Source organism: Artemia franciscana, chromosome 2 (assembly GCF_032884065.1).
Source record: "Artemia franciscana chromosome 2, ASM3288406v1, whole genome shotgun sequence".
NCBI classification, from domain to species: Eukaryota; Metazoa; Arthropoda; class Branchiopoda; order Anostraca; family Artemiidae; genus Artemia; species Artemia franciscana.
Window position 1 is genome coordinate 22,544,192 of NC_088864.1, and position 27,391 is coordinate 22,571,582.

The following is a 27,391-nucleotide window of genomic DNA, read 5'->3' on the forward strand; positions in this document are numbered from 1 at the left end:
ACACCCCCTAAAAGTCATACAATCTTGACGATAATCACACCATCAGATTCAGCGTATCAGAGAACCTTATTGTATAAGTTTCAAACTGCTATCTAAAAAATGTGGAATTTCGCATTTTTCGCCAGAAGACAGATCACGGATGCGTGTTTATTTGGTTTTTTTTCCCAAGAGTGATCGTATCGACCCATTTGTCCTAGAATGTCGCAAGAGGGCTCATTCTAACGGAAATTAAAAGTTCTAGTGCCATTTTTGAGTGGCCAAAAAATGGAGGGTATATAGGCCCCCTCCCACGCTCATTTTTTCACAAAAGTCACCGGATCAAAATTCTGAGATAGCCTTTTTATTCACCATAGTCGAAAAACCTAATAACTATGTCTTTAGGGACGACTTACTCCCCCGCAGTCCCCGTGGGAGGGACTGCAAGTTACAAACTTTGACCTGTGTTTACATATAGTAATGGTTACTGGGAAGTGTACAGACGTTTTCAGGGGGATTTTGTTTGGTTTAGGGGGAGAGTTGAGGGGGAGGGATTACGTTGGAGGATATTTCCTTGGAGAAACTTCTAATGGGGGAAGATAATTTCAATGAAGGGGGCGCCGGATTTTCTAGCATTATTTGAAAAAAAAACAATAAAAAAATAAATATAAAAGTTTTTTCTACTGAAAGTAAGAAGCAACATTAAAACTTAAAACGAACAAAAATTATTACGCATATGAGGGGTTTACCACCTCGTTATACCTCAGTCTTTACGTTAAAGTATTTTTAGTTTTCAACTATTGATTCCACGGCCTTTGTGATTCAGAGGTCATTCTTAAGGAATCGGGACAAAATTTATGCTTTAGGGTAAAGAGCGAGGTATCGACGAGGGTTGAACCCCCTCATATACGCAATAAAAACATACGAATATAGAAGTTCGTTACGTAAGTTAATTCGTAAGTTACGTATATTTTTTATCAATGAAAACATTTGTAAAAAATTAAAAGTTCTAGTTGCTTTTTTAAGTAATCAAAAAATGGGAGGGCAACTAGGCCTCCTCCCTTGCTCCTTTTTTCTTCAAATCTTCCGATTAATTGCAATTAATTAATGCGCAAATTTCGTTTTAATTATTTATGTGCGGAGAGCCAAGATCAAAACATGCATTAATTCAAAAACGTCCAGAAATTAAATAAAAAAACAAGTTTTTTTAAATGAAAGTAAGGAGCAACATTAAAACTTAAAACGAACAGAAATTACTCCGTAAATGAAAGAGGCTTTTCCTCCTCAACGCCCCGCTCTTTACGCTAAAGTTTCTTACTGTTTTAAAAATAGAGTTAAGAGAAAGAGTCAAACTATAGCGTAAAGAGCGGGGCGTTAAGGAGGAAAAGCCCCTTTCATATACGGAGTAATTTCTGTTCGTTTTAATGTTGTTCCTTACTTTCATTTAAAAAAAACTCATTTTTTTTTATTTAATCCATAAAAAAGACTATGTCATTAAAAAACCTTTTCCACAAAACAAGTTTTTCAAAGAAAAGCAAAGAGCTCCATTAAGCCAAAAATGAGCAGATATAAAGTTAAATAATCTTTCAAGCGAAAAGTACCACAAATCACTATCAATAAATAAATGGAACTCGAAATGAGCAAAAGTTAATATGAGCAGGGCTGATAATCCCCATGTCTTTTCAAGACCAGAACATAATTTGCGCTTTACTGAAAAAAAGAAAAAAAAAACACATGATCGTCGATTGTTAGTTTTATATACATATTCTGATATTTATCCCTTAAAGTCTTAATAGTTCTTTAGTTATTTAAGTCAAAAAAGTGAAAACATTCAAAACATATTTTGTTTTCAGTTTAGCTCAAATTATGTTCTGGTCTTGAGAATGCATGGGGGTTATCAGCCCTGCTCATGTTAATTTTTGCTCATTTTGAGTGTTAATTGGCTATTTATTGTAATTTCTGTTCTTTTTGAGTTTTATTTATTTATTAACGGTGATCTGTAGTAGTTTTACGCTTGGAATATTATTTAGCTTTATTTCTGCTCATTGTTGGCTTAATGGAGCTACATGGAAAAGATTAAGAACTATTGCTACAAAAGATATAAACTTGGAACTTTGTTCTGTCTTAAATACCTTCGTATAGTGAAAAATATTACTTAGTTCTGTATCAGCTTATAAGTATGCTTTCTTTTTGCAAGCATTTTGTGAATGTTATGGGGAATCTTTTAATCAGTGTTGGTGATAGGGTTAGTTCCCAGGTCAAATATTATAGGTGCATTACTCAAATGAAGAACAATTCGACCTCAAAATTTGGATGCACCATTGGGTTTAAAATAACATATATTTGTTTTTGAAAGCCTTTTTAGTTTTCATCTTTCTATTTTAAGCAGTTAATGTTGCTTCAAGTGCTAGATAGTTTTACGTGTATTTGGGCCTCAAGCGTTTTTGCGAATCCTTTTATTGTTTCCCAACGTTCTTTTATTGTAAATTTATCACGATTAATTAATAATATTATGTTTATCGATCCAGAGCTATCCATGCCCTTGAAGAAACTATTTTGGTACTGAGAGAGTCTCTATTATCATATCCTATATCAATGAACTTTGCTGGCATTGGACATTTTCGTAATAAGGTAGGCAAAAGGTTTATTTCACCATTAGGTTTAACTCTTGAAAATTACATGACCTCTTACTTTGAATAGGGTAGCGGCTACCCTATTCAAATTTTTCCTGGTATTAAAAAAGTTCCAAAACTGTCAGAAGCAGAATTCGACAGAATTCCATAAGCTGGCAACGCTTTAGCAGGACAACTTGTGTTTTGACAGCTTTTATTTGAGCGAAAAGTATTTTATATATAAAAACGCATTTTCACACAAAATCTGCCAACAAATTTCACTTGGCCTTAAAACCTGCCGAGTAGCTTTCCTACTATGCTACTCCAATTTTATATGACCGGGGTAGCCCAATGGTTTGTTCTTTACTAGGCTGACCCTAAGAGGGTAACCATGATGTTATCTGTGCAAAATAACCAGAAATAAAGCATGAATTTAGATGTCCTTATAATTTCCTTGCTTCATTCTCCAGTACTCATGCTTGCAAACGGGGTATTCAATCCATTAAACTTGGGAAAATTCAGGTAAACGCATAACCGTTCATGTTGAATGGTTGAAACTCATCATCTAGAATTATCCCTTAGTGTTAAACTCCCTTGATGTGGAGAAAACTGTCAAAATTGTGTCAATCCTTATTTCTGAAGTCAGTGAGCATCTTAAGTCGGATTAACTCTCACAAAGTTTTTGACAAAACAACAACCAGAAAAAGAGAATTTACAGGTGGTGGAATGCATTAAAAACCAGGGTAAATTTGGATATTTTTGGTGTGATTTGTCTTGTCAAAAGGATTGGCGTGAAGCTGAATTTATTGAAAATTAGACGAAGGCTGGCATGTCTATAAATAAGAAAGGTAGTAACAAGGTAACATCTTTTTAATTACTTTATAATTAACTGAGATGTCTGGAGAATTTGAAATTAAAGGACTTGCGCTAGCCAAATTTCGAGGTTACCCTAAATGGCCAGTTCAAGAGAGTCAACAGGAAGAACGGCATATGCTTTGCCATTTGAACGGCATTTGTTACGGGACTCATGAGGTGTTAAAAGTTCAACATTCTCAATTTGAATCTTAACAAGATAATTTCGAAGAAGCTGTTAAGAAAAAGACCAAAGGAGAAGCAAATGTATTCAGCGAAGTTGCTACTTTTCCATATATCTATTTAGAAAAGTTAAAATTGGAACAAACTTCTTTTGCTTCTGCACACAAAAAGATATAGAAAATCTCTGAAGTGGTCTGCGTAATGAAATTGAAAAAAGAGTACATGATAGCCTGTGCAGGATTCCTCCCTCGGGGCTAGACTCCGCAACTGTAGAAGACATAGTGTCCAAAATCAATGATGCTATCTTGGTGGAATATTCAGTAAAGTTTACCGCTTTCGAAAAAATGCTGTCTGGACCAAAAAATCAAACCGGGTCCTTGGAAGACCGAATTGAGGTAATTGAATTAAAAATAGATGACATGGGCCAGAAGACAAGAATGGGCACGCATATTTTTAGTGGTGTAAAGCAAACACAAGAAGTAGTGTTGAAACGGCGGCTAAACAAATTGTCAGTGATAAAATGAGGCTAACAGATATTGAAAACTCACGCATATTGAAAACTCGTCAATTCCAATCTGCATCTGATACAACCTCCAACGTGCCTCCCGTAATTGCTGTGTTCAGTAATACAGACGCTGCAAAAACCGCGTTCTTGGCTAAATCTAAGCTAGCGAAAACAGGTATATTCGTGTCTGAGCAACTTACTAAAAAGCGGAAGCAGTTGCTTGACCTGGCTCGCAATAAGTACGGTCCAAAAAACGCATGGTCAGTGACAGGAATGATCTGTGTTATATACAGTCCGAATATAAGAAAACTCCTGAGTGCTAGTGATCTTGTCAGTCTAGGATCAACAACATAAAATTCTTATTTATTCGAATTAATTTCGTTTCTCATGCATATCTTTTGTTTATATTTCTTTCTCTCTTCTTTGTTTCCTTTTTTGCTTTTGCAAAATTTACTCTTACTGTTATTTCATTGCGTTTACTGTTTCTTCTCCTTAATCAACATTTTTTTATCTGTTAGTACGTGTAAGGGTCGTCTCACGATCGTTTGAAAAATTTTTGAAAAAAATTGGTTAGTTCTAGATGATGTGTTTTCGAACTTGTCGATTCAGGGGTCAGATTGTAAAGATGGTCTAATCAACTCCGCAAAGGATAGTTCATATGTTCAGATTGAGAGTCTTTCTGAATGAGATGCTAATAATGGTCACTCTTTACTTTTTTGGAACTGTCAAGGGTTTAGATCGGCTAAATCGTCCCTCCTGTCGGCAATAGAGTGTCTAAATTCCCAACCTTTGTTTGTTGGGCTATGTAAAAGTTTCCTAAATGATGAGGACGTGAATGAATATATTCCAGGGTATAAATTTGAATATAAAGGTCGTTCTTTCATACAGAGAGGCGGATTAGCTGTCTTGATTAGAAGAGATGTTGATTATAATGTAAGGCATGACCTTTCGCTCTGACTTGAAGGTAAAGTTGAAACTTAATTTATTGAAACACAGACTTCTGGTCCAGAAAAGTTGATATTGGGAATAGTATATATAGTAGCATCATTTTCGTATAATGATTTTATTGATGCATTGGAAGATTTTCTATCTCAAATTACAAGTGAGGATAAAAGGATGGTTTTGATGGGTGATTTCAATATTGATTTGTTTTAATTCGGATGGGTGCGATGACTTCCTTAACAGTATTTTGTCATCTTATTTATATCCTCTAGTGTCTATTCCTACGAGAATAACACAGTCTTCGGGAACTTTAATTAATAATTTTTTGTTGATGGTTGATTACTAAATGGTTGTCTGACTGATGGATCAGACCACCTTATTCTAATTAGTAAAATTAATAATTGCAGTAGCAAGCCGACATTCTTGTGACATCGTCCAAGAAGCGCCCTCAACAAAAAGAGCTTCTCTATTAATTAGAGCTTTTGCGCCAAATATTGGGAATCTACTATCATTCGATATCCGGTATTCAAATAATCTTATCAAACAGTTCGTGGTAACAAACTGTAGTAAGGAGCGACCCGGCTCAATAGTAACCAAAACTCTAAAAAATAGAATTTTGATACCAATACATACATCAAAAGAATCGCATTTTAATGCTGATTTTAAATATATAAGTTTCATCAAGTTTAGTCTTACCCATCAAAAGTTACGAGCCTGAGAAAATTTGCGTTATTTTAGAAAATAGGGGGAAACGCCCTCTAGAAGTCATAGAATCTTGACGAAAATCACACCATCAGATTCAGCGTATCAGAGAACCCTACTGTAGAAGTTTCAAGCTCCTATCTACAAAAATGTGGAATTTTGTATTTTTGCCAGAAGGCAGATCACGGATGCGTGTTTATTTGTTTTTTTTTTTTTTTTTTTTTTTCTTTTTCCCAGGGGTGATCGTATCGACCCAGTTGTCCTAGAATGTTGCAAGAGGGCTCATTCTAACGGAAATGAAAAGTTCTAGTGCCCTTTTTAAGTGACCAAAAAAATTGGAGGGCACCTAGGCCCCCTCCCACGCTAATTATTTTACCAAAGTCAACAGATCAAAATTCTGAGATAGCCATTTTATTCAGCGTAGTCGAAAAACCTTATAACTATGTCTTTGGGGACGACTTACTCCCCCACAGTCCCCGTGGGAGGGGCAACAAGTTACAAACTTTGACCAGTGCTTACATATAGTAATGGTTATTGGGAAGTGTACAGGCGTTTTCAGGAGGATTTTTTTGGTTGGGGGAGGGGTTGAGAAGAGGGGGATATGCTGGGGGAACTTTCCATCGATAGTTTGTCATGGGGGAAGAAAATCTCCATGAAGGGAGCGCAGGATTTACTAGCATTATTTAAAAATAAAAATGAAAAAATAAATATGAAAAAGTTCTTTCAGCTGGAAGTAAGGAGCAGCATTAAAACTTAAAACAAACAGAAATTATTACCCATTTGAGGGGCTCACCTCCTCCTAATACCTCGCTCTTTACGCTAAAGTATTTTTAGTAATTTCAACTATTTATTCTACGGCTTTTCTGATTCTGGGGTCATTCTTAATGAATTGGGACAAAATTTAAACTTTAGTGTAAAGAGCGAGGATCTGACAAGGGGGGAACCCCCTCATATATGTAATAAAAATATGAGAATACAAAAGTTCTTTACGTAAGCTAATTTATAAGTTACGTAAATATTTTACTAATAAAAATATTCGTAAAAAATTAAAAATTCTAGTTGCCTTTTTAATTAACCAAAAAATCGGAGGGCAACTAGGCTTCCTCCCCCCCTCCTTTTTTCTCAAAATCATTCGATCAAAATTATGAGAAAGCCATTTAGCCAAAAAAAAAATGCAAATTTTGTTTTAATTATTCCTCTGCGGAGAGCCAAAATCAAAACATGCATTGATTCAAAAACGTCCAGAAATTAAATAAAAAAAACAAGTTTTTTTAACTGAAAGTAAGGAGCGACATTAAAACTTAAAACGACCAGAAATTACTTCGTATATGAAAGAGGCTGCTTCCTCATCAACGCCCCGCTCTTTACGCTAAAGTTTTTTACTGTTTTAAAAAGAAGAATTGAGAGAAAGAGTCAAACTTTAGCGTAAAGAGCGGGGCGTTGATGAGGAAGCAGCCTCTTTCATATACGAAGTAATTTCTGGTCGTTTTAAGTTTTAATGTCGCTCCTTACTTTCAGTTAAAAAAACTTGTTTTTTTTTATTTAATTTTGTTCAAGCGATCAGCGTAAGGTCATTACAAGAAAACCTTGTCTTTTCATTTAGACCCCCCCCCTTTTATTTATTTTTAGTACATTTTTTCCATAATTTCCTTTTTTTATGTAAAGTTATAACTTAGGTTATTTTTTTCCTTTATTTTTTTTTTAGTGTTCAGTTGGTTTATTCCATTTGTTGTTTGCTGTTTAATTAATACTAGTTATTTCCCTGCCCTAGCCAATCACTCATTCCATGCTTTCCTAGCAGGAATGTCATATTTTGTAGTTTTTTTTTGCGTTTAAATAAATGAATATGGAAAAAAAAAATCGTGAAATCGAACAAGAGTCCTTTTCTGCTTGCCGTTAAGCATACAAGCCTGGTCTGTTTTTGAATCTAATTCAAGAGGTCATGGTTGACGCGGCCTGTTAGGCTGAGCTTGTGTCAGGTGGAAAGGCAGCCTCAAAAAGTTTCTGGACATGCTGACATCACAATTGTGGGCATCGCTAACAACAAGGTTCAAGTCTTTTTCCCATTTTACAAGCCTATACTTGCAAGAAGTCAAGTAAGTAAATGCTTGACTCTGTAACACTTAACGATTCAACTCTAATCTCCTTTTTCAACTCAAAATTATCAATTTGGCTGTCGAGACTAATGTGTTCTAATATTTGCATAAAAGCAAAACTATGCCCTGGAACTTAAAAAAATTTGTGTATTTTGAGTAACAATTTTATACACCTAAATTCGGTTTGTTATGATTTTGGAGACGCATCTCCTAAGGTTAAAACATAAAATTAGAAGATATATTTTTGCCTTTTTTTTTGGGGGGGGGGGCTTTGTTTTGTTATTATTTTGGAGATGCATCTTCTAGGGCTAGGAAACATGATATTAGAAGATATAGAATGTACTTGCTCGAGTAGAAAGAATGGGGTATTTATGACTTAAAATGCAAAGTATCTGTCATAGTGGTGTCCGTCCCCTAGATTTCACTGATTGACACAGTAGTAGAATCGACTATGGCAAATTTTACAGGTAGTTTCAGGACGAAATAGATGATATCCTGCATAAAATGTAGAATATCGCATAGAAATACGTAATATCCCATGTAGATTCTAGTTCTATTGTTTTTCTCACTTTGATTGTCAATTACAGGGCAACAGAAAAAGTTTGTGAAGAATCTCGATATTCAGACCTAAAAAATTATCATTCCTGTCTGGTTTTGAAAAAAATGTTCTGATGGTCCAGCATTGTTGACTTTGTGTATGTCTATTGAAATTAGTCATTATTTTCTGGTCCTTGGTCAGAAGGATTGAGAGGAAGAATTAGCATCAGGGGCACTAATTATGGAGGGAGGAAAAATTACCCCCTATTTTTTTGCACCCTTCCTTGATTTTCAAAAATACTGTTCCTTTCTCCTTTCAAAAATCCCATTTTTTAAAAAGGAGAGAAGTGTGATAAGAGGAAAGGGTATTTATTTATTTAGTATTTAATATTAATTATTTTGTTTTTTTACCCCCCCCCCAAGGATTTTTTTCTTTCTTCAAAATCATTTGAAGAAAATCATTCATGGTGGTTAGAATTTGCGGCCACAGTCAGGACTCTTTTGTCTTAAGAGTGGCCGTTAATGGTAAATTCTTTGTTTAATTTATATGTTTTGGATAAAAATAAAAAATGTCTATGTCTATGTCGGCATTTTTAATTGGCAAATATCCTTTTTAAATAATTAGTTGTAAAATAATGTATTGTTTTTCTTCCTTTGCTATTATGTCGTTGTAGCAAAGTGGTTAGCATGCTGGTCTTGAAATCCATTGTCCTTGGGGACATGTGTTCGATTCCTGATGCTCCGCGGGTCAGTGGTGTGACTCTGTAAGCTCATCCAGACCAATTTCTAAATGGGTACCTAGAGAAATCTGGCGAAGGTCTGGCCTCCCATTGCATTTCTTGGCTGAAGGGCCGTAAAACGGAGATCAGCACCACCGGTAGAGGTTGCAAAGTCCAATGCCGTGATCTTTACCTTTACCTATAATTTGTATTTCAAATTCAGAAAGTATGCTAACCCAACAAAATATTCAATCAATACTACTCGTATATTGACTTCTTAACTAGATTGAACTTGTTAGTTTTTTTCAGAAAAAAAAATGTTATAGTATGAGTTTTAAAAGTCATGCCACAGCCATATTAAATAGCATGTATGCATTATTGCTTTCCTTTTAGGTCCTTTATGCCAATTTACTTGAAGATGCTCATGGATCTCGTAGTAGAATGCTACAGCTTTCAGAGATTTTAAAGGAGAAGCTCATTCAGCGTGGTGTTTATGTTGTTGACAAGAGACCAATGACACCTCATTTAACGATTATCAAGCTGTCTAAGGATGAAACTATTTTCTCAAAGGTGTACTTTTGTGTGTGTTAAGGTGTTCATTAAGTAGGTCTATCGATAAGGTCTATGTGGTGCCTATAAAGAACTTGCTATGGAAGATTAAGGGCCTGTTGTTTCAGTGAAGACGTTTCTATCTAAAGGAATGTTCTATTTTCATAGTCTGACAGAATATGGCTCTGAACATAAAAATTCTTAAGAAGAGTAATACAGCTATCTATGGAAACAATGTAACCTCTGACTTTTTTCAGCTAACTAAAAGAAAAATAATTAATGACAACAAATTAACTAACAACATCAAGTATTATACAAATCATTTTTTTTTGGAATGTTAGATCGTCTCTATGTTGCTAGAGAAGGGCAGGCAAAGAATTTTATGTGTCTTTAAAGGCTTTTGAAGCGAGGTACCTTACCTTATTCGTAATTTTTATGAAAAGTGTTACTATTTCCAGCTATCCGTTTGTTCTAACTGGAAAAAGATTGTCTCCACATGGATACCTAGCTTACTTGGGTAAACATTTTAGTACGAACCTTTAACCATAAAGCTTTAGTTGGTTCAATATAGCTTTAAACCCATACAAGCTTTATTTGCTGTTCGTAATTTCTGAAGTTCTCTTTACCTAACGTAAGATTTGTAGGGTGCATTTCAAAACCGCGCTAAGAGCGTCAACCTGAAAGCTCTATAATCAATTTTGTTCCTCCGTAAGACTAATTCTTTCCTAATAAGTTTTAGTGGAGTTCTACGGGATGTCAACGACATTATAAATGCTTGTTTATCCTCATTTGATTAAATGTGGGCATAAGTAATAGCTAGAAATTTTATACCAGAAGACTTTTTTCCAAGGCATTGGTTACTGCCCCTTCTCTTGCCGTTCCCTTTTAATCTTACTTGTAGGTTTCAGAAAGGATAAGGAGGAATTATGTGCTTTAGGTTATGTTGAGTTTTTTTTTCGAGCATTAAGTTTGTAACATTGGCTTCTACAAAAGATTCTTCAGACCAAGTTTTTTTTTTATTTTTTTTTTATTTTTGCTGTTCAATAGTTTTCAGAAAGCCAGTCTTAATTTTGAGGAAAATTTTGGATTTCAAGCTTATGCTCGCATGCTGAATTTGAAGTGTGCTCTATTTTGTCCACAAGTTTTACTTTGATGTTAAAAAAAAAATGCTTATAGTAATAATCAAAATGTTTTTATCAGCTTTTGTGGATTACTGCTTTGATTTCCTGTGTTTTGAGATTTTCGTTTGAACAAACTATGATTAAAGGCAAAAGTCTTAAAAAGCTTGTGGAAATAAAAAAAAAAAATCATACAAAGCTATAAGTATGAGCCGAGATGAAATTGATTTTCAGAATAAATTTGATTTACAATGCTAAGGTAGATGTAACAATAGCTGAGAGCTCATATGGCACTTGTGACGAGGTCGGAAGAGCCAAGAACCAAGAGCTCATATGGCATGAGCTCTAGCAAAATTTTAAGAATCGATGGATTGATTTAAAAGGAAAATCAGAGGCTTAATGCCGGTCGGGATTTAAAATAAGAGCTTTGAAGCACAAGATCCTTCTAAATATCAAATTTTATTAAAATCTTATCACCCGTTCGTAAGTTACAAAGGCCTCAACTCTTATTTTTCTCAGTTACCCCCCCTCCCAACTCCCCCAAAGAGAGCGAATCCGGTCCAGTTGTGACAGTCACGTATCTCGGACTTGTGCTTATTCTTTCCACCAAGTTTCATCCTGATCTCTCCGCTCTAAGCGTTTTCCAAGATTTCTGCCCCCCAACTCCCCCCAATGACACTGGATCCAATCGATAATTAAAATAGAAGATCTGACTTACGAGGTCCTTCTAGATATAAAATTTCATTAAGATCCGATCACTCCTTTGTAAGTTAAAAATACCTCATTTTTTCTAATTTTTCAAAATTGACCCTCCCCCCCCCAACTCCCCCAATGAGAGTGGATCCACTCCGGTTATGTCGATCACGTATTTAGGATTTTTGCTTATTTTTCCCACCAAGTTTCATCCCAATCCCTCTACTCCAAGCCTTTTCCAAGATTTCCGGTCCCTGCCCCCCCCCAATCCCCCCAGTGACACTGGATCCGGTTGGGATTTAAAGTAAGAGATCTGAGTTACGAGGTCCTTCTAAATATGAAATTTCATTAAGATCCGATCACTCCTTCGTAAGTTAAAAATACCTCATTTTTTCTAATTTTCAGAATTAATCCTCCCCAACTCCCCCAAAGAGAGCGGATCCGTTCCGGTTATGTCAATCACGTATCTAGAACTTGTGCTCAGTTTTTCCACATAGTTTCATCCCGATCCCTCCACTCTAAGCGTTTTCCAAGATTTTAGGTTTATCCCTCCAACTTCCGCCACTGTCGCCAGATCCGGTAGGGATTTAAAATAAGATTTTTGAGACACAATATCCTTCTAAATATAAAATCTCATTAAGATCCGTTCACCCTTTCGTAAGTTAAAAATACGTCATTTTTTCTAATTTTTCCGAATTAACCATCTCCCCACTCCCCCCCCCCAGATGGTCGAATCGGGGAAAAGACTATTTCTAATTTAATCTGGTCTAGTCCCTGATACGGCTGCCAAATTTCATCGTCCTAGGTTATCTGGGAGTGCCTAAACTAACAAAATCGAGACAGACATACCGACCGACAGAATTTGCGATCACTACATGTCACTTGGTTAATACCAAGTGCCATAAAAACTAGGTCATTTCTGGGTTGAATATTCTAAAATTAATATCTTTTTATATTTTTCGTTAATTTTTTGTGCATACATTTCTTTTTTATGTAGCAACTGCCAGATGCGAGAAAATCAGTTTTCATAGACGTAACTTAGATAAGCATTGTATTGGTGTTTATCTCAATAGCTAGGAACAACGTGTTTACATTCGTCTTTGTATATATTTTCTAAATGCTACTTTACAGCTGAGAGGAAAAACCTGTTAACAGTTTCGAATATAGCACACTAAGTTACATTATAACTTTATAATGTAGCACACAAAATTTTGGTATACTTAAAAAGGTGAAAGTATCAAAATGCACAAAAATAAAAAAAAAATAAAATTTACCAAAGTTATTAAATTTTGAATTCAATAACGAATGAATTAAAAAAAATTAATTTCTAGTAAAAAATTGAATTAGAACCACATTGCTTAGTTCCTAAGGAAAAACAATAAATTATTTGCGTTTGTTAGTATTATCTGAAGATTGAATCCCTCTATTTCTTGCAGCGTAAATATCATTCTTGCAAATAACCTTCCTCCAGAATAACGTCGATTTTTTTTTCAGGGACTCAAACAAATTCATCCATCCCTTTATAAAGTCTATTCTACTGTTTCATTTGGTGCTTGCGTCATAAATAGTATTCAGCTCTGTGAAAGGGGGGAGAGAGACTCAAGTGGGTATTATAAAGTAACTAGAGAAGTTCGCATAATACCTACGGTTCCTAGAGCTTTGACCGTGTCCTTGGAAAGGAGTGAACCTGCTAGGAAAGTAAGGAAGATCTATCCAGTAGAGGAAGATAATGTTACTATAATTAACTAAGATATGCTGCCTTATTGTATTTATATATTCTTGAATGTATTTATATATTTTGCGTTTTTGATAAAGAGTACAAATTAAGTTGTTAGTGGATTAAACAGCTGATTTAGTCTTTTTCTTGCTTTGAACTTTCGTTTACTAGCAAAAAAACAAATAGTACATTTGTCTACAAATCGAAAAGAATACGTACATATAGATACTTTTTTTTTAATGATGATACGGTTGCCAGCTCTGATCTCTGGCCCTAGCATGACACATAAATGACTATCCTAAATAGATTTTTCTGGGTGTGTCTGGGTCGATTTCATTACTATAAGATTATTTTGCAAAGTTTTAATGTTTTTACCATGATTATCTGCTTATTTGCGTGTACGGAAATGCTTACACACAAACACATGTGCATGAATTGTATTTTAAGATGTTTGATAGATATAATTGGTAGTTTTGGTAAGATTAATCAGTACTTCAAATTTGTTGCCACTTCAAATTTGTTTGCATTGATCTTACTAGCCTGTACAATCCTGCTTGACCTTATTTTCATCTAATATGATTCTTTTTCTTCCATTTATTTTCTTTTGATGTCACTTCTATCCAAGTTTTCTTCGTTTTAGTCTGTTACGGCTTGCGTTGCTTAGAGATTAAGATGTTTCCTAAGCTTGATAAAATAATTATGTTTAAAATATTGCGGGTTTGTCTAACGTCTAGCACAATGATAGACAACAACTACAGGCCCTTATTTGTCTAAAAAAAAAGTTGAATAGTGGAAATAGTTTGACGATGAAACGGATTTGAAATATCACAGAGTCAAACTAAAACCTAAAACATTGAAATAATATCCAACTGTTTGCTGATGTCTGCTTGCTTGCCCGCTTGAATGTAGCTTTCTGCTTAAAAAAGAGAATCATGGATCGAAGTTCTCTTGGACGAAACCATGCCTTGATGGAAAAACTTTAGGTAGTTCTCTCTGACATAGACAGTGAAAATCTACTTCAACTACCACATTGTAGGGTCTAGTTCAATAAAAGCAAGAACCATCCTTTTTTGGCCCCAGGCTAGAACTACACAGGGGCGGATCCAGGATTTTCTTTAGGGGGGGGGGCGTATAATAGGTTGGTTCGATAAGCTTTGCGAACAAAGAAATACCCACAATTAAAAGAAAACCTCGACAATTATGTGTTGTAGGTAGGTAGTGGAAATGGGGTTTAAGTTCTAATAAATCTGTTAAAATTAAAATGGTATAAAAATATTAATACAAAAAATAGTAAGTTATAAAAACCATAAAAAAATTAAAAAGCTATCCACCATTTATAAAAAAAATATATAATATTTAATAGTTTCTGCATAGTTTTTTGCCTTTGCACTTCTGACCACTATAGCGAGTGAGTCAAGCTTTTATTGTAAAAAAAAAAAAAAAAAAAAAAATGGTCTTGAACCATCTTTTGGGGTCATGCACTCTTTGTGACAATTTGTATCGGTCGAACCATATAGTAGGTTGCCTATCTTTATGGCATCGCTTAGTAACTATGATAGTAAAGAAGTGTGGCAACTGAGGATAAACACAGAACTTGTATATTCGCAAAAGATATATTAAACATTAAACACTAGTTCTTTTATGGGTGTAACAAGAAAAACAGAACGAAGAAATAGAAATGCATAGAAGACATATAAAATGAGAGTTTTGAGTATAGGCAATAAAGCAATAACTAATCCCTGTTTCTTTTTAAAAAATAGTATTTTAATAAACAGTGTCAACTTTGAAAAAATCTCAAAAGTTTACTAATCAAAATTTTACTTTCATAACAACGTAGTGTATCTTTCCCCTTTTTAAAGTTCAATATATTTTGCTTAAATTAAAGAATTCATAATTTTATAAGAAAAAGTCTAATTCTCTATTTCCATTATCGCCACATCTATTTATTGCACAGTCGATGTCTACCTCAATATTTCAGTGATCGTTCGTAATGGCCAGTCCTGTCAGTTTAGAGCTCCTCGTTAGTATTTCCTCCTCTATTCATCCTGAAATATTCGGATAAACACCAAAATCGTCAGAAAAATAGGAACTCTAATAAAGATGCATGTAGGTATGTGCTTCATACTAAGCATATGAGTTGAAATACTCCTTAAAAAACAAGTTATTATTTGTTCGTTGTCTTTGTATTTGATAGGTACAGATTGGTGATTTAAATTTTCAGAGTTTCAGGCTGTGGAGATTTCTAATTAATGTTTTTTTTTAGTCTTAATATTTTCAGATATTCAATTCCAACATTTAAATCTTGGTATGTCTGTTGAGCACAAAACAGGTTTGAAATTTTACTCAGATTTAGCATTAAGCAAGAGAATTTTCCTGTAAAAGTTTAACAACTACTCGTGGAAATATGATTGGATGGCATGTATCAAAATAAGTATAAAAAACCTCATTGGTATATATAGCAGTTTTGACAATTTTATGGACAAATATATGCAACCCCTATACAAGAACATAACTATATTTTGTGACTGGTTGGTATTGAGAAGGTGAGAAATTCTGAAGTAATATTGCAGTTGCATTCTGTTTCTGTGGTTAACTCAAGTTACGTGAATTTCCCCTTTTTATCATTTATTTTTTATTTTTAAATGTTTGAAAAAAATCAATGCCATTCCACTAATTCAAACTGAAAAATCAGAGACCCATCTATACCAGCTAGCTAAAAAATAAATAAACACATAATTATTTGCCCTCTTTTATAAAAAATTTTTCGAAAATCTATTCTTCTTAAATGATTACTCCAACCTTTGAAGGAGTATTTTGCCTCATATACTTAGTTTTAAGAATATATTTATGCAATCCTGTATTAAAGTTTAAAGAGTATGGCCTTTATTTTAATGTATTATGATGAACAGAGGTGATTTGTCATATAATATAAAGCTTTAATTGGATGAAAATAGGCAGTAAAGTGGCCACCATTTGCTCACTAAAATCCAAAACTTAAATTAATAATTTTTATACTTCCCCTAAAAAATCACAATGTTGTAAAAACCACCCTGCTTTGCTGAAAAGGCAAAACCAAAACAGACAGCCAAAAAAAGTAATGATATCAATTTCTTTTCCTCAGTGCCATAGTAAGATTCGAAGACAAAATTTTTGACAGTAAAAAGAATTAAATATTTTGCTTTTCAGCCCGGTTGTGACAGCACAATCCTGAAATATCATATTGACAGCCTAAAGAAGTTAGGATTTTAAATTTCCCCACCTTGTTATTACGAAATGAAGATTTTCGCCTCCCTGTTGGCTTTAGTGGTAAAACGGACAGATTCCCTTGATAAACCTAAATTCAATTTAATACTTTTAGGCAATATGTGTCATCAGTAAAATCTAACAGAGACCGTACAAAGTAACTAAAACCTTGTTTCAAACTTGTTTGCAAAAAAGAAACAGTCTTAGTAGTTAAGAACTGAACTATTAAAAACCAATTAAAAAAAAAAAAAAACTTTCTTTCCAAACCAGAGCGAGCGGACCAAACCACAAATCCACCACTACGTCAAGCCCCCCCCCCTGGATCCTCCACTGGAGCTATATGGAGCTTTCCAAAATGTAATGTCATACTCATTAATCCCACCTTAAGTCCACACTACATAAAAGTCGCATAGACTAGACCCTTACCACTTTATTGCAGTATTTCGAATTAGACATTATAGAAAAAAAAAAGAATAAAACCTAGTTCTTGCTCCCGCAGCACCATTATATGAGGGCATAAACTGACTAACAAACAAAATGAGTTGGTGTGAATCTGGTCCCTTATTACCTGGTTTATTTTAAACGAAAGGACTTGCCTTGATTTGGATCCAATTTTAAAGATAAAAGGTGACAAAATTAGCCATTTTGTACCAAGAAATTTGAAAGTTTTCCAGGAGAAGGGAATACCCCTTTGACTATGTCTTACTGAATTTCGTTAGGTGCCTAATCCTTGGCGATGTCAAAATATACGACTGATGCTATTTAACAAGAGGTATGGGGTGCATATGGCATTCACCCTTCTCGCTAACCATTTCTTCCAAAAGCCAGGTGGGAACAAATCAGTCAGTCAAAAGTTATGGAGTTAAAACATTTAACTTGACCATTCTTGGATTGACAAAGAATATTGTTCTAGCCATCGAGTTAAAAAGTCAAATGACGATCCTACCATCCACTGGCTGGCATCCTATAAAAAAGAAGATGGCTCAACTGTGACTTCAACGAAGTCCATAACCTAAAGCGAACACGAAGAAGACTTAACTAAACAAGTTTACATTTATTGTCTATCTCTTTATTTTGCAAATTTGATCTACCGTTATTTTTCTCTTTAAGATACAACTTTACAGACTTAAAACAGGCAAATGTGGAAAAGAAGTAGATGGGGTGTTACTTGCACAACAAAAAGCATGGGTTAGTTGTGGGCTTTTCTAGCCTACCCTTGTAACTTATTTCTAATTAAAACACGTTTTAACTCAAGGTGATGTAACACCGTTACGACGACAATTGTCATCTTCTAACACTGAAATGGTGACAACAAGTAGTTGAAGTGTTACTTGTGTAATACAAAGTATGGATTACTCGTAGATTTTGTAACATAGCTGTAATTAAAACATGTCTTAATTAGGCATCCTGCTGTCCTACCATCCAATTAAAACGATCCCACCGTCCGACGCTCTTTAAAGTGGATTGCTCTAAATACTTTGAATTATGGAGCCACGGCCCATCATTCTCAAACGTTGTTTTCTACATTCTAGTCTTGGGACTTGTCCATAATTTATTACCGACTGAACGCTGAATATCGCCCTTTAAAAGATGTTCTTTTCAATTTGGAACTACATCACCTGTCTCTTGGCCAGCTTTGTCATCAAAGTAGTGAAAATATTCAGCATATATTATTTTACTATCCATCTTCAGCAGTCGATTCTAAGATTTAAAAGCAATATTCCTGGGGTTACAAATAAGTACCAGATGCATTTTTTCTTCTAATGTACACCCCTAATGGGTGAAAGGACCTTCATGGTGGTCCTTCCAACCCACCACAAAGAAGAAGGCACATTGCGTGAGAAACTGCCATAAACGAAATAATGTTAACGCAAGACTAACTCTAGGTGGAATGATTATTCCGGAGGACAATCGAATTAATTATTTAGGTCTCATATTTGACCCATGAGTTAATTTCCACCTTCACATCACAAACATAATAAAAAAATGCTATCGAAAAATAAGAATAATAGAAAGACTACTATCCAATCCCTGGGGTTGTACTGAGAAAACTAGTGCAATTTTATAAATCACACACAAGGCTCCAAATTAATTATGGGCTCGTTTTTTATGTTGCTTGTGCAAAGACTCTGATGCACAAAATTGAAACAATACAAAATGATATAATCAGTCTCATATTCGATCTTAGGAAACCAACAAGTACCAAGAAAAAATTGCTAAACTTAATACGATTATATAAAGAAACCATTTTCAAATTTTTGTTGATGGGCCCGAAATGAAGGATAAGGTGTCAAACGGAGCTTTTTTCCCACCTCTTAATATTGCAATAGATGAGAGAATGTGTCCGTAATGTCTGTAGAGTTAAATGCCATTCAGCTTCTCACTATAAGATGGATATAGCCACATTACATTGTCTTAGCATTATTAATAATCTTGCTTCAAGAGGCGTAAGAACATACCTTCAGCATGTTCCAAGCCACTCAGGTATAACTGGTAACCATCAGAGGGATGAAATTACAAAAAATGTTTTGAATATTAACCAGCCAAGTGGGAAATCAATCCCTATTAGAGACATATACCGCTGGAGATTATCAGAGGGTGCGTGGCTGTGTTGGCCTCAGGTGGCTTGGTGCTGCAGTGAGTTATTAGTAGTAGTAGTAGTAGTAGTAGTATACCGCTGGAGATTATCAGAGGTGTTGTTAAATAAGAATAATCCAATTGTATCGCCCTTCCTCAATAAGCACCTTTCTAAAATTTATCATAGAACTCGGTGTGGAACACCATCGTGGGAGGATCCTCTATAGGAGGACAACTGCGGCAGGGCGTAAGATCCAGATTTATGGACAACGGCCTCTGTAAAGGGCTGCCTCGACCCTTTCGGAGTACCTGCAAGACTGGGAAACTTGCGGTCAATTTTTCCCACTTCAGGAGTGGCGCCCCTCGAGGAAATTATAGCCTAGTAAACAGCACTCACATGGGATTCTGATTATTGGATAATTTTCTGGGCTTGGTTTGTTTTGATGGGCGTTTTCGGGCTGAAAAACCTCTTCCTAGCTAATTTATCTACTATGAGCTGCCTCCCCGTAGTAGCATAATATTTGTAGGCATGAATATATAATGAGTCGGAGGTAATAGGCTTTGGACTGTCTGTGCAGGATTTCTACTCTTGTTGATAGAAGAGCATCGCCAAGTGCTGAAAACCATGTTGTGACCAAGATGAGCCCAGGATTGCACAAAGCCTCCAACTTACTGGAGGTCCCAGGGACTTCTTGCTGTCTGGTTCTAAACCGGCTTAAGCGCTTCGGTGTAGGTTTGAGAAGATATGTTGGTCCCCATCCTGCACTGGTATCCGGGATCACTGCTTTTCTTGAGGCCAAAATAATTTCAAAGATTTAAATAACAGGAAAATTGAAACTTGGAATGTTACGACGTTAAAAATGACTATCGCATCGACATTTTGACTGACGAATTCAGACGGTTGGAACTGGATTTATTAGGAGTTTCAGAAACTCATATCCCAGGGGTAGGAAGCATGAAATTAGGTGACATAGAATTTGTTTACTCAGGCAGGAAGGATGGGGTACATTGACAGGGTTGACTGACGAATTCAGACGGTTGGAACTGGATTTATTAGGAGTTTCAGAAACTCATATCCCAGGGGTAGGAAGCATGAAATTAGGTGACATAGAATTTGTTTACTCAGGCAGGAAGGATGGGGTACATTGACAGGGAGTAGGGCTCATGATAAATAAGGAAGCTGCTAAGTCTTGTTTAGGCTGGGAAGGTATTAATAATAGAATGCTAATTGCTCATTTTGTGACTAAAAAGTTTAGGGTATCAGTTATAGTAGTATATGCCCCCATTGAACCAACTGATGGAGATACTAGTGACTCAGATGAATTTTGCTTACAGTTACAGGAGCAAATAGACAGGATACCAGGCAGAAATATGGTGTTTTTGCTAGGAGATTTTAATGCCCAGGTTAGTAGAAATAGGGACAGATGGTATCCTAGCCTAGGTAAATTTGGTGTAGGAAAAGAAAACAGTAATGGCTATAGGCTTTTGCAATTTTGTAGGTATAACAACCTAGTTATAACCAATACGGTGTTTGGTCACAAAATGGCCAATATGTTGACATGGTATTCTCGTGATGGTAAGACAGCAAACCTTATTGATTATGTTATTGTAAACAGAAGACTAGCAGGATCAATACAAGATACTAGGGTGTATAGGAGTGCCGTTATTGATGTTAAAAGTAAAGATCACCATCTAGTAGTATCAAAGGTTAATTTAAAGCTGAAATTTCGGAAGGGTAACTCCCTCCCGGAAAGTTATGATGTTGGTAGACTTCAGGATGAAAATTTGAGAAAAAAATTCCAGGAACAGTTGAGTACTAAACTTGAGGGTTTAAAATTTGACATTGTGGAAGATGGATGGAATAATTTCAGAAAAACAATTTGTGAAGTTGCTGATGGTGTCCTAGGGAAGAGTTCTAAGACTGCAACTAGGAATACTAGCGAAAAAGCTTTAGGTTTAATAGAGAGTAGAAGGGGTTTGTATAAGAATTATCTGAGTGATAGGTCGTATGAAAACAAAAGGAATGTAAAGAAAGTGGAGAAAGCATTAAAATATGAACTAAGGAAGTGTGAAGTGGAGGCGATGGATAAAATTGCTGAGGATCTGGAAGATGCGGCTAGACGGCATAATAGTAAAATATTATACTGGCATGTTAATAAATTGAAAGGGAGTAGCCAATTCGGACTAGTCCCAGTTAAAGATAGAAATGGGGCCACAATTAGTGATAAGGAAAAAGTTAAAGAAAGATGGGTGGAACATTTTGAGAGTGTGCTAAACCGAGATACAGTTGCAGGAAAAGATACAGATGAAAATGAAAAAGTTTGTGATACCTTGGATGTGAAGGAAGATTCGTTTAGTGAGGAAGAATTAGCGACAGTACTAAAAGGATTAAAAAATAATAAGGCCCCAGGTGCTGATAGTATGATTAATGAGTTTCTTAAATATGGTGGCTCTGAGGTTAGGAATAAGCTACTGAAGATTATGAACATGATCTTTGAAAAAGGGGAAGTACCCAATGATTTTAGGAAAACCTTAATTAAACCACTGTATAAGAAAGGTGACAAGAGTGAGTGTCGTAATTATCGAGGCATTAGTCTGGTCTCTGTAGGTAGCAAATTACTGAGTAATATGATACTTTTTAGACTGAGAAATGCTGTAGACAAAGTTTTAAGGGAAGTATATCGCGGTTTTAGAAAAGGTAGAGGATGTGTCGACCATGTTTTCACTCTTAGGTTAATAATTGAGAAGTCCCTTCGATGTCAAACAGCTTTGGTCCTTAGTTTTATCGATTATGAGCAAGCTTTCGATTCTGTTGATAGAACAGCGTTAACAAGGGTCTTATCGTTATATGGTATACCAGAAAAATACATTAAAGTGATTTGTGCTATGTACGAGAATAATACTGCTGCGGTTAATGCAGGAAATGAGGTTAGCAACTGGTTTTGTATTAAATCAGGAGCTAAGCAGGGTTGTGTTCTAGCCCCCTTTATATGGATCATTTTGATGGACTTCGTCTTAAGGAGCACAGGAAAGGCGATTGGAGACCATGGAATGAAACGGGGAGGAAGAACGCTCCTGGACTTAGATTATGCTGATGATTTAAGCATATTAGATGAAAGTGCGAGCAAAATGAATGAATTTTTAGAGGTTTTACGAGTTCAGGGTGCTAAAATAGGCTTGAAAATTAATGTTAAGAAGACTAAGTCACTAAGGTTAGGAATAAGTGAAGATGAACAGGTGACATTAGGTAACGAAAAGATTGATCAGGTTGGGAGCTTCAGTTACCTTGGTAGTATTATTAGTAAAGATGGTGGGAGCAGTGAAGATGTCAAAAGTAGAATAGCTAAAGCTCAGGGTGTTTTTTCACAGTTAAAAAAAGCTTGGAAGAATAGAAAGATAAGTCTACAAACCAAGATTAGAATATTGGAAGCTACAGTGATGGCAGTGGTCAAATATGGCTCTGAAGCATGGGCCCTCCGAAAAGCAGATGAAAATGTACTAGATGTTTTCCAGAGAAATTGCCTACGGATTGTTCTTGGTACCCGGCTGACTGACCGTATTTCAAACAGTAGGTTGTGCGAAAAGTGTGGTTCAATCCCACTTTCTGGGGCTATAATCAAAGAAAGGTTGAGATGGCTAGGCCACGTTCTACGGATGAAGGATGACAGATTACCGAAGATTGTCCTTTTTGGCCAACCGTCTGGGGCTACACGGAAAGCAGGTCCTCCTTGTCTGGGTTGGGAGGATGTCATAAATAAAGATTTGAAGGAAATGGGAACTTCCTGGGAGGGTGTAAGAGGGAGGCTTTGAATAGATTAGGTTGGAGGAGGAGCGTGCGTGGCTGTGTTGACCTCAGGCGGCTTGGTGCTGCAGTGAGTTATTAGTAGTAGTAGTAGTAGTATACCACTGGAGATTATCAGAGGTGTTGTTAAATAAGAATAATCCATTGTATCAATAATCCAATCTCAATGAGCACCTTTCTAAAATTTATCATAGAATTCGGTGTGGCTCAAATGGGTTAATTTCTAGGCGTTTTCATATCAGATCCCTAATTCAGGTGGCTCAGTTCCCTCTTGCTCTCTTTGCAGGTATTATAATTTTAAAAATGAAGCTATTGACCATTGCCTATTTGAATGTAATATGATGACGTCTACACACAGTATATCCTGCTGTAAACTGTTAAAGTGCTTCGAACACCACAAAATCTCCCTATCAGCTAGGGGTCTATCGGACTATACCGGGACACAGAGCTCAGAACTGAATGTTAATCTTCTTATATTTCAACTTCTATAATCAAAAGATTTACTGAAGGAAATCTGAGCAGATGCAAGATAAATAAGAAGAAACCAATTCAGTAGCTTTGTTCATCTCACAGAGTGAATCGAAAGGAAAAGGCCTGAATAGTCTCGACTGAATAGTTTCGTTTTCTGAAACAGAGTTAAAGTTATTAGAAGACAGGGTTGTCACGAAGGTAACCTTCGTTACATTTTGTTATGTTTTTAATAGCAAGCTACTATTGAATGCTGAAAATGTCAAGTTTATATTATATTTTTTTCAAAAACCAAGACGTTTTTGAAATTTTAAATCAATGGGTTCTTTTTCGTGAAATATGTATAAACTTTATTATATTTTTTGAAAAAAAAATCAAGACGTTTATGAATTTTTAAAATCAATCACTTTTTCCCATGAAATATGTATCGAATATTTTAGGTTTGGTGACAAAAAAAAGTATCTGTTTACATGAGAACTGCTGTTTACATAACACTCTAGTAATATCCCAAATTATTATATTTTCGGTTGTGACGCCAAAAAACAAAAGAATTTTGCAGTATTTTGTTCAGTTACAAAATTAAGAACACAAGGGAGAAGCTGAAGTAAGAAAGAACAAGTTTATAAAGAAAAACCCTTAAAAAATACTATTTGGAGTTTTATTTTTAATAAAAATTCTAATATAGACAATGCATCAATACTTGACTGAGAATGTCCCTCCTATGTCCCTTTGAAGAAACTACTATACTACTAAAACTGTTACTTCATTAAATTAGGAAACCATTATTCCAGACGCTCGTTTTTTGTTGTTTTTCAAGAATCACTTCCATTTTATTTGCATACCATCCCTTACTACCAAATGTTTGATTATAGTCTTAGGCTACAAACAAATCTTCACTGATTTTTTTTTTTATTTTGGCATTATGAATAACTGCTAAAGAGAAACAAATACAAAATAAAATTGCAAACTCTGCTCTTTTTAGGTTGTATAAACTGTTATTAACCAAAGAACTTAGTTGAGGGGGGATTAAATTTCCTTGAAGGGGGACTAGCCTTTTAGATCTAAACAATAGATAGTAAAATTATATATAATTGGTTTTCGCTATCTTGGAAAGTACTGAAGTTAGGGAAATGAAACTTTTGGGAATAGATCAAAAGCTTCAACGAAACCGCTGATATCTATTTTTCTCTTTCTCCCTCCAAAAAGCAATGAACTTTTTAGACATAAAACAATATCTATATCTGAAAATCGCAATCTGCAGAACAGACCTAGAGCCAAAATGAGAACGAGAAAAAACGTTTTTAGTGTCATACCTTTGCAAAGTCCTGACTTATAAAAATAAAGGTAAAGGGTAAATGATGTAACACTAGACCCCTAAAGTCCAAACCAGCTATGCTGACCTCCATTTCATGGCCCTTCGGCCAGGAAGTGCAAAGGAGAGTTGGTGGCCAGCCATCCTGTGCTGTCGCACACCCTTCCTGCTATCGTGATCTATAGAGTTCTAATTATCAATAAAATAATTCCTCATATTTGAGAAAACAATTCTTGACAAAACTGAAAGCTATGCTAAGGTCACAGAAATTATATGTGAGCATTTAGATAGGTTCTGTATCCTACTGAGTCTTCCAAGCTCTGGAAAAAAGGAAAAGAAAACCTATAGAGCTGAGTGTATCAACTAGGCTATGGCTTTCTTAAGATAAAAGATAAGATAAAGATAATATTTATTTTCAAAAGACTATCACAAGCTCTATAGAGTCGAATTCGCTTTATATGTCAGTAAAAGCTAAGAAAAAAAAATTCAAAACAGTACATTAAGTCAAACACTTAAAATTAAAAGGAATTAAAAAGCAAAATAATCAAAGATAAAGGGCAAATCAGTAAACGTAACAATTAAATTGCAAAAACATTGCAGTAAATCAAAAAAGAATAAAAACGGCAATAGAGGAAAAGGGGAATTTGGCAAGTACATAATCACGAATTATTATTAAGGTGTTCCAGAATAAAGGGTATAAAACTTTTATGAAACCTCTCTGTAACAGCATGGATCGGAGAGTAAGTTGGGATTGCTAAGGAGGCTGCCCGGGGGAGTCGGAGTCTAATGGGATTGTGAAAATCAGGGAGTAAGTCCTCAGTACGGGGATTGGAAATGACTGATTTAGCGAAAAGCAGGCAAATTTTTTCCCCTCTTTCTTTTAAGGTGGTAATGCGTGCAGCTTTAAGGAGGAAGGAGTATGGAATTTTGCCTTCTTTGTAAATGATCCTGAGCGAAAGCTTTTAGACCCACTCGATTTTGTCACTAAGTTCATTTGAAAGTTACGAATGCCAGACCGGACACGCATATTCCAATAATGGCCTGATAAAGGATAAGTAAACACGGAGGGAATGTATCTTAGGACAATTAAATTTGTTTAGCAGCTCAAAAATGGATAGTGAATTATTTGCTTGTTTAACAATGTTAGAAACATGTGTATCCCACTTAAGGTCATCAGAAATTGTGACACCAAGAAGCTTAACATGTTTCACTAGCATTTCGCTTGGGATCGGGTCGCAAAAAGCAGGAGTAGATTTCAAGAAGTTGATCGTCATTATCTGTGATTTAGTGGAATTTACTGTCATATTTAGATTCTTAGATTAATCCGAACATTGGGTTAGGATTTCAACGGGGTCACTTTTAACATTCCTATGGCATACTTCAAGGATCGAAAAGTCATCCACATATTTCCATCTTTGGGGGAATTCCTTGCCGATTTCGTTAATCATGACAAGAAATAATAGTGGTCCCAATAAGGTTCCTTGAGGTATTCCACAGTACCTAGGGAGGGGGTTAGAGAAGGTATTTTTGTATTTTACAACTTGTGATCTGTCTGAAAGGAACAATATAACAATATTTACTAAAAACGGGTCAATTTCAAAGTTATCATGTAGTAAACGAATTAGGATAGTGTGGTCAACTAAGTCAAACGCTTTTTGGAAATCTACTAAAACCAGGTTTAGCCAAACATTTGATTTCTCTAGTTCACTTAGGATCGTGTGAATCAAGTGTACAAGGTAATGGGTGGTGGAGGTTTTTCTTAAATTACCAAACTGTCGGATGTCAATGCGTGGTATAATTTTAATTTTAAGCCAGTCACAAAGGAACTCTTCGTAAAGCTTAGAAAAAACTGGAGTGAGTGCAAAAGGACGCATGTTGGCTATAGTCAGACAGGAAGATTTCCTTGGGATGGGTGTTATAAAACCTAGTTTCCAGCAACTTGGGAATTTACCAAATTTTGTAATTTGGTTAAAAATATCAGATAAAGGTCCAGCAATTGTGTCTGAAAAGGCTTTAATCAAGTCAATTGGGATGTCTAATGGGCAAGTACTTGATTTTTTGAGCTTTCGGATTTTATTTATAACATCAGAGGGATAAATTTGGGGGAAAGAGGTGGAGGGAGGAATAGTTTGACCTGAGCCAGCGAAAGGGGGGAGACTTTGTACTATGGACGCAAGATGCAGGTTCAAATCGTTGGCTATCTTCTAAGGGGGCTCAGGGAGATGAAAATTAACTTCAAAAGGGTTTTTTCCGCAAATCTCTTTAATTTTCCTGTACCATTGTTTGGGTTTGTTAGAATACAAATCCTTAACCTTACTATTGTAATACTCAGAAGCTGCTTTTCTCAATTTTCTCTTCAGGAACTTTCTTAGATCAGTAGCCTGTGTGATATGTCCTTGCTTGAACAAATTGTTTTTTTTCCTTAATAGTTTTTTAAAAGTCGAAGTAGTGTAAGGTTTATCGGTAGAGCATATTTTGATTTTTTTTTCACCGGAAAATGGGCTTCATAATTACTCCTCAATAAATTTTGGAGGGACAAAGCCTTGAAGTCGACATAATTTGTTTGGTACACAGGGGACCAATTTTCACTAGTGATCCAAGAGCCAAAATTGTAGAGTCCTGAGTCACTTAGAGGTCTAAAGACGGTTTCAGTAATAGTAAAGGAATGTTTAACTGTAGCTAGTGGAGATAGGAGTAGGCTAAAGTAGTAACTACCTCCGATAGGGGGAAGAATGGTAACGGGTCTGTATAAATTTGACATATTGGTGCATATTAAATCAAGAGTAGA

The 27,391-nt window shown here is 35.4% G+C and overlaps 1 protein-coding gene across 2 annotated transcripts in view; it reads left to right on the forward strand.

The window, feature by feature from the left end:
- Positions 1-13,344, forward strand: part of LOC136038885 (A-kinase anchor protein 7-like) — a 29,071-nt gene extending 15,727 nt beyond the window's left edge. For both annotated transcript variants that reach the window (XM_065722356.1, XM_065722364.1), the window contains exons 3-5: positions 2,505-2,607; positions 9,518-9,694; positions 12,979-13,344. In XM_065722356.1, coding sequence (XP_065578428.1) covers positions 2,505-2,607; positions 9,518-9,694; positions 12,979-13,233 — 535 coding nt within the window. In that variant the 3' untranslated portion in view covers positions 13,234-13,344. The remainder of the gene's footprint in view (positions 1-2,504; positions 2,608-9,517; positions 9,695-12,978) is intronic.
- The last annotated feature ends 14,047 nt before the right edge of the window (positions 13,345-27,391 follow it).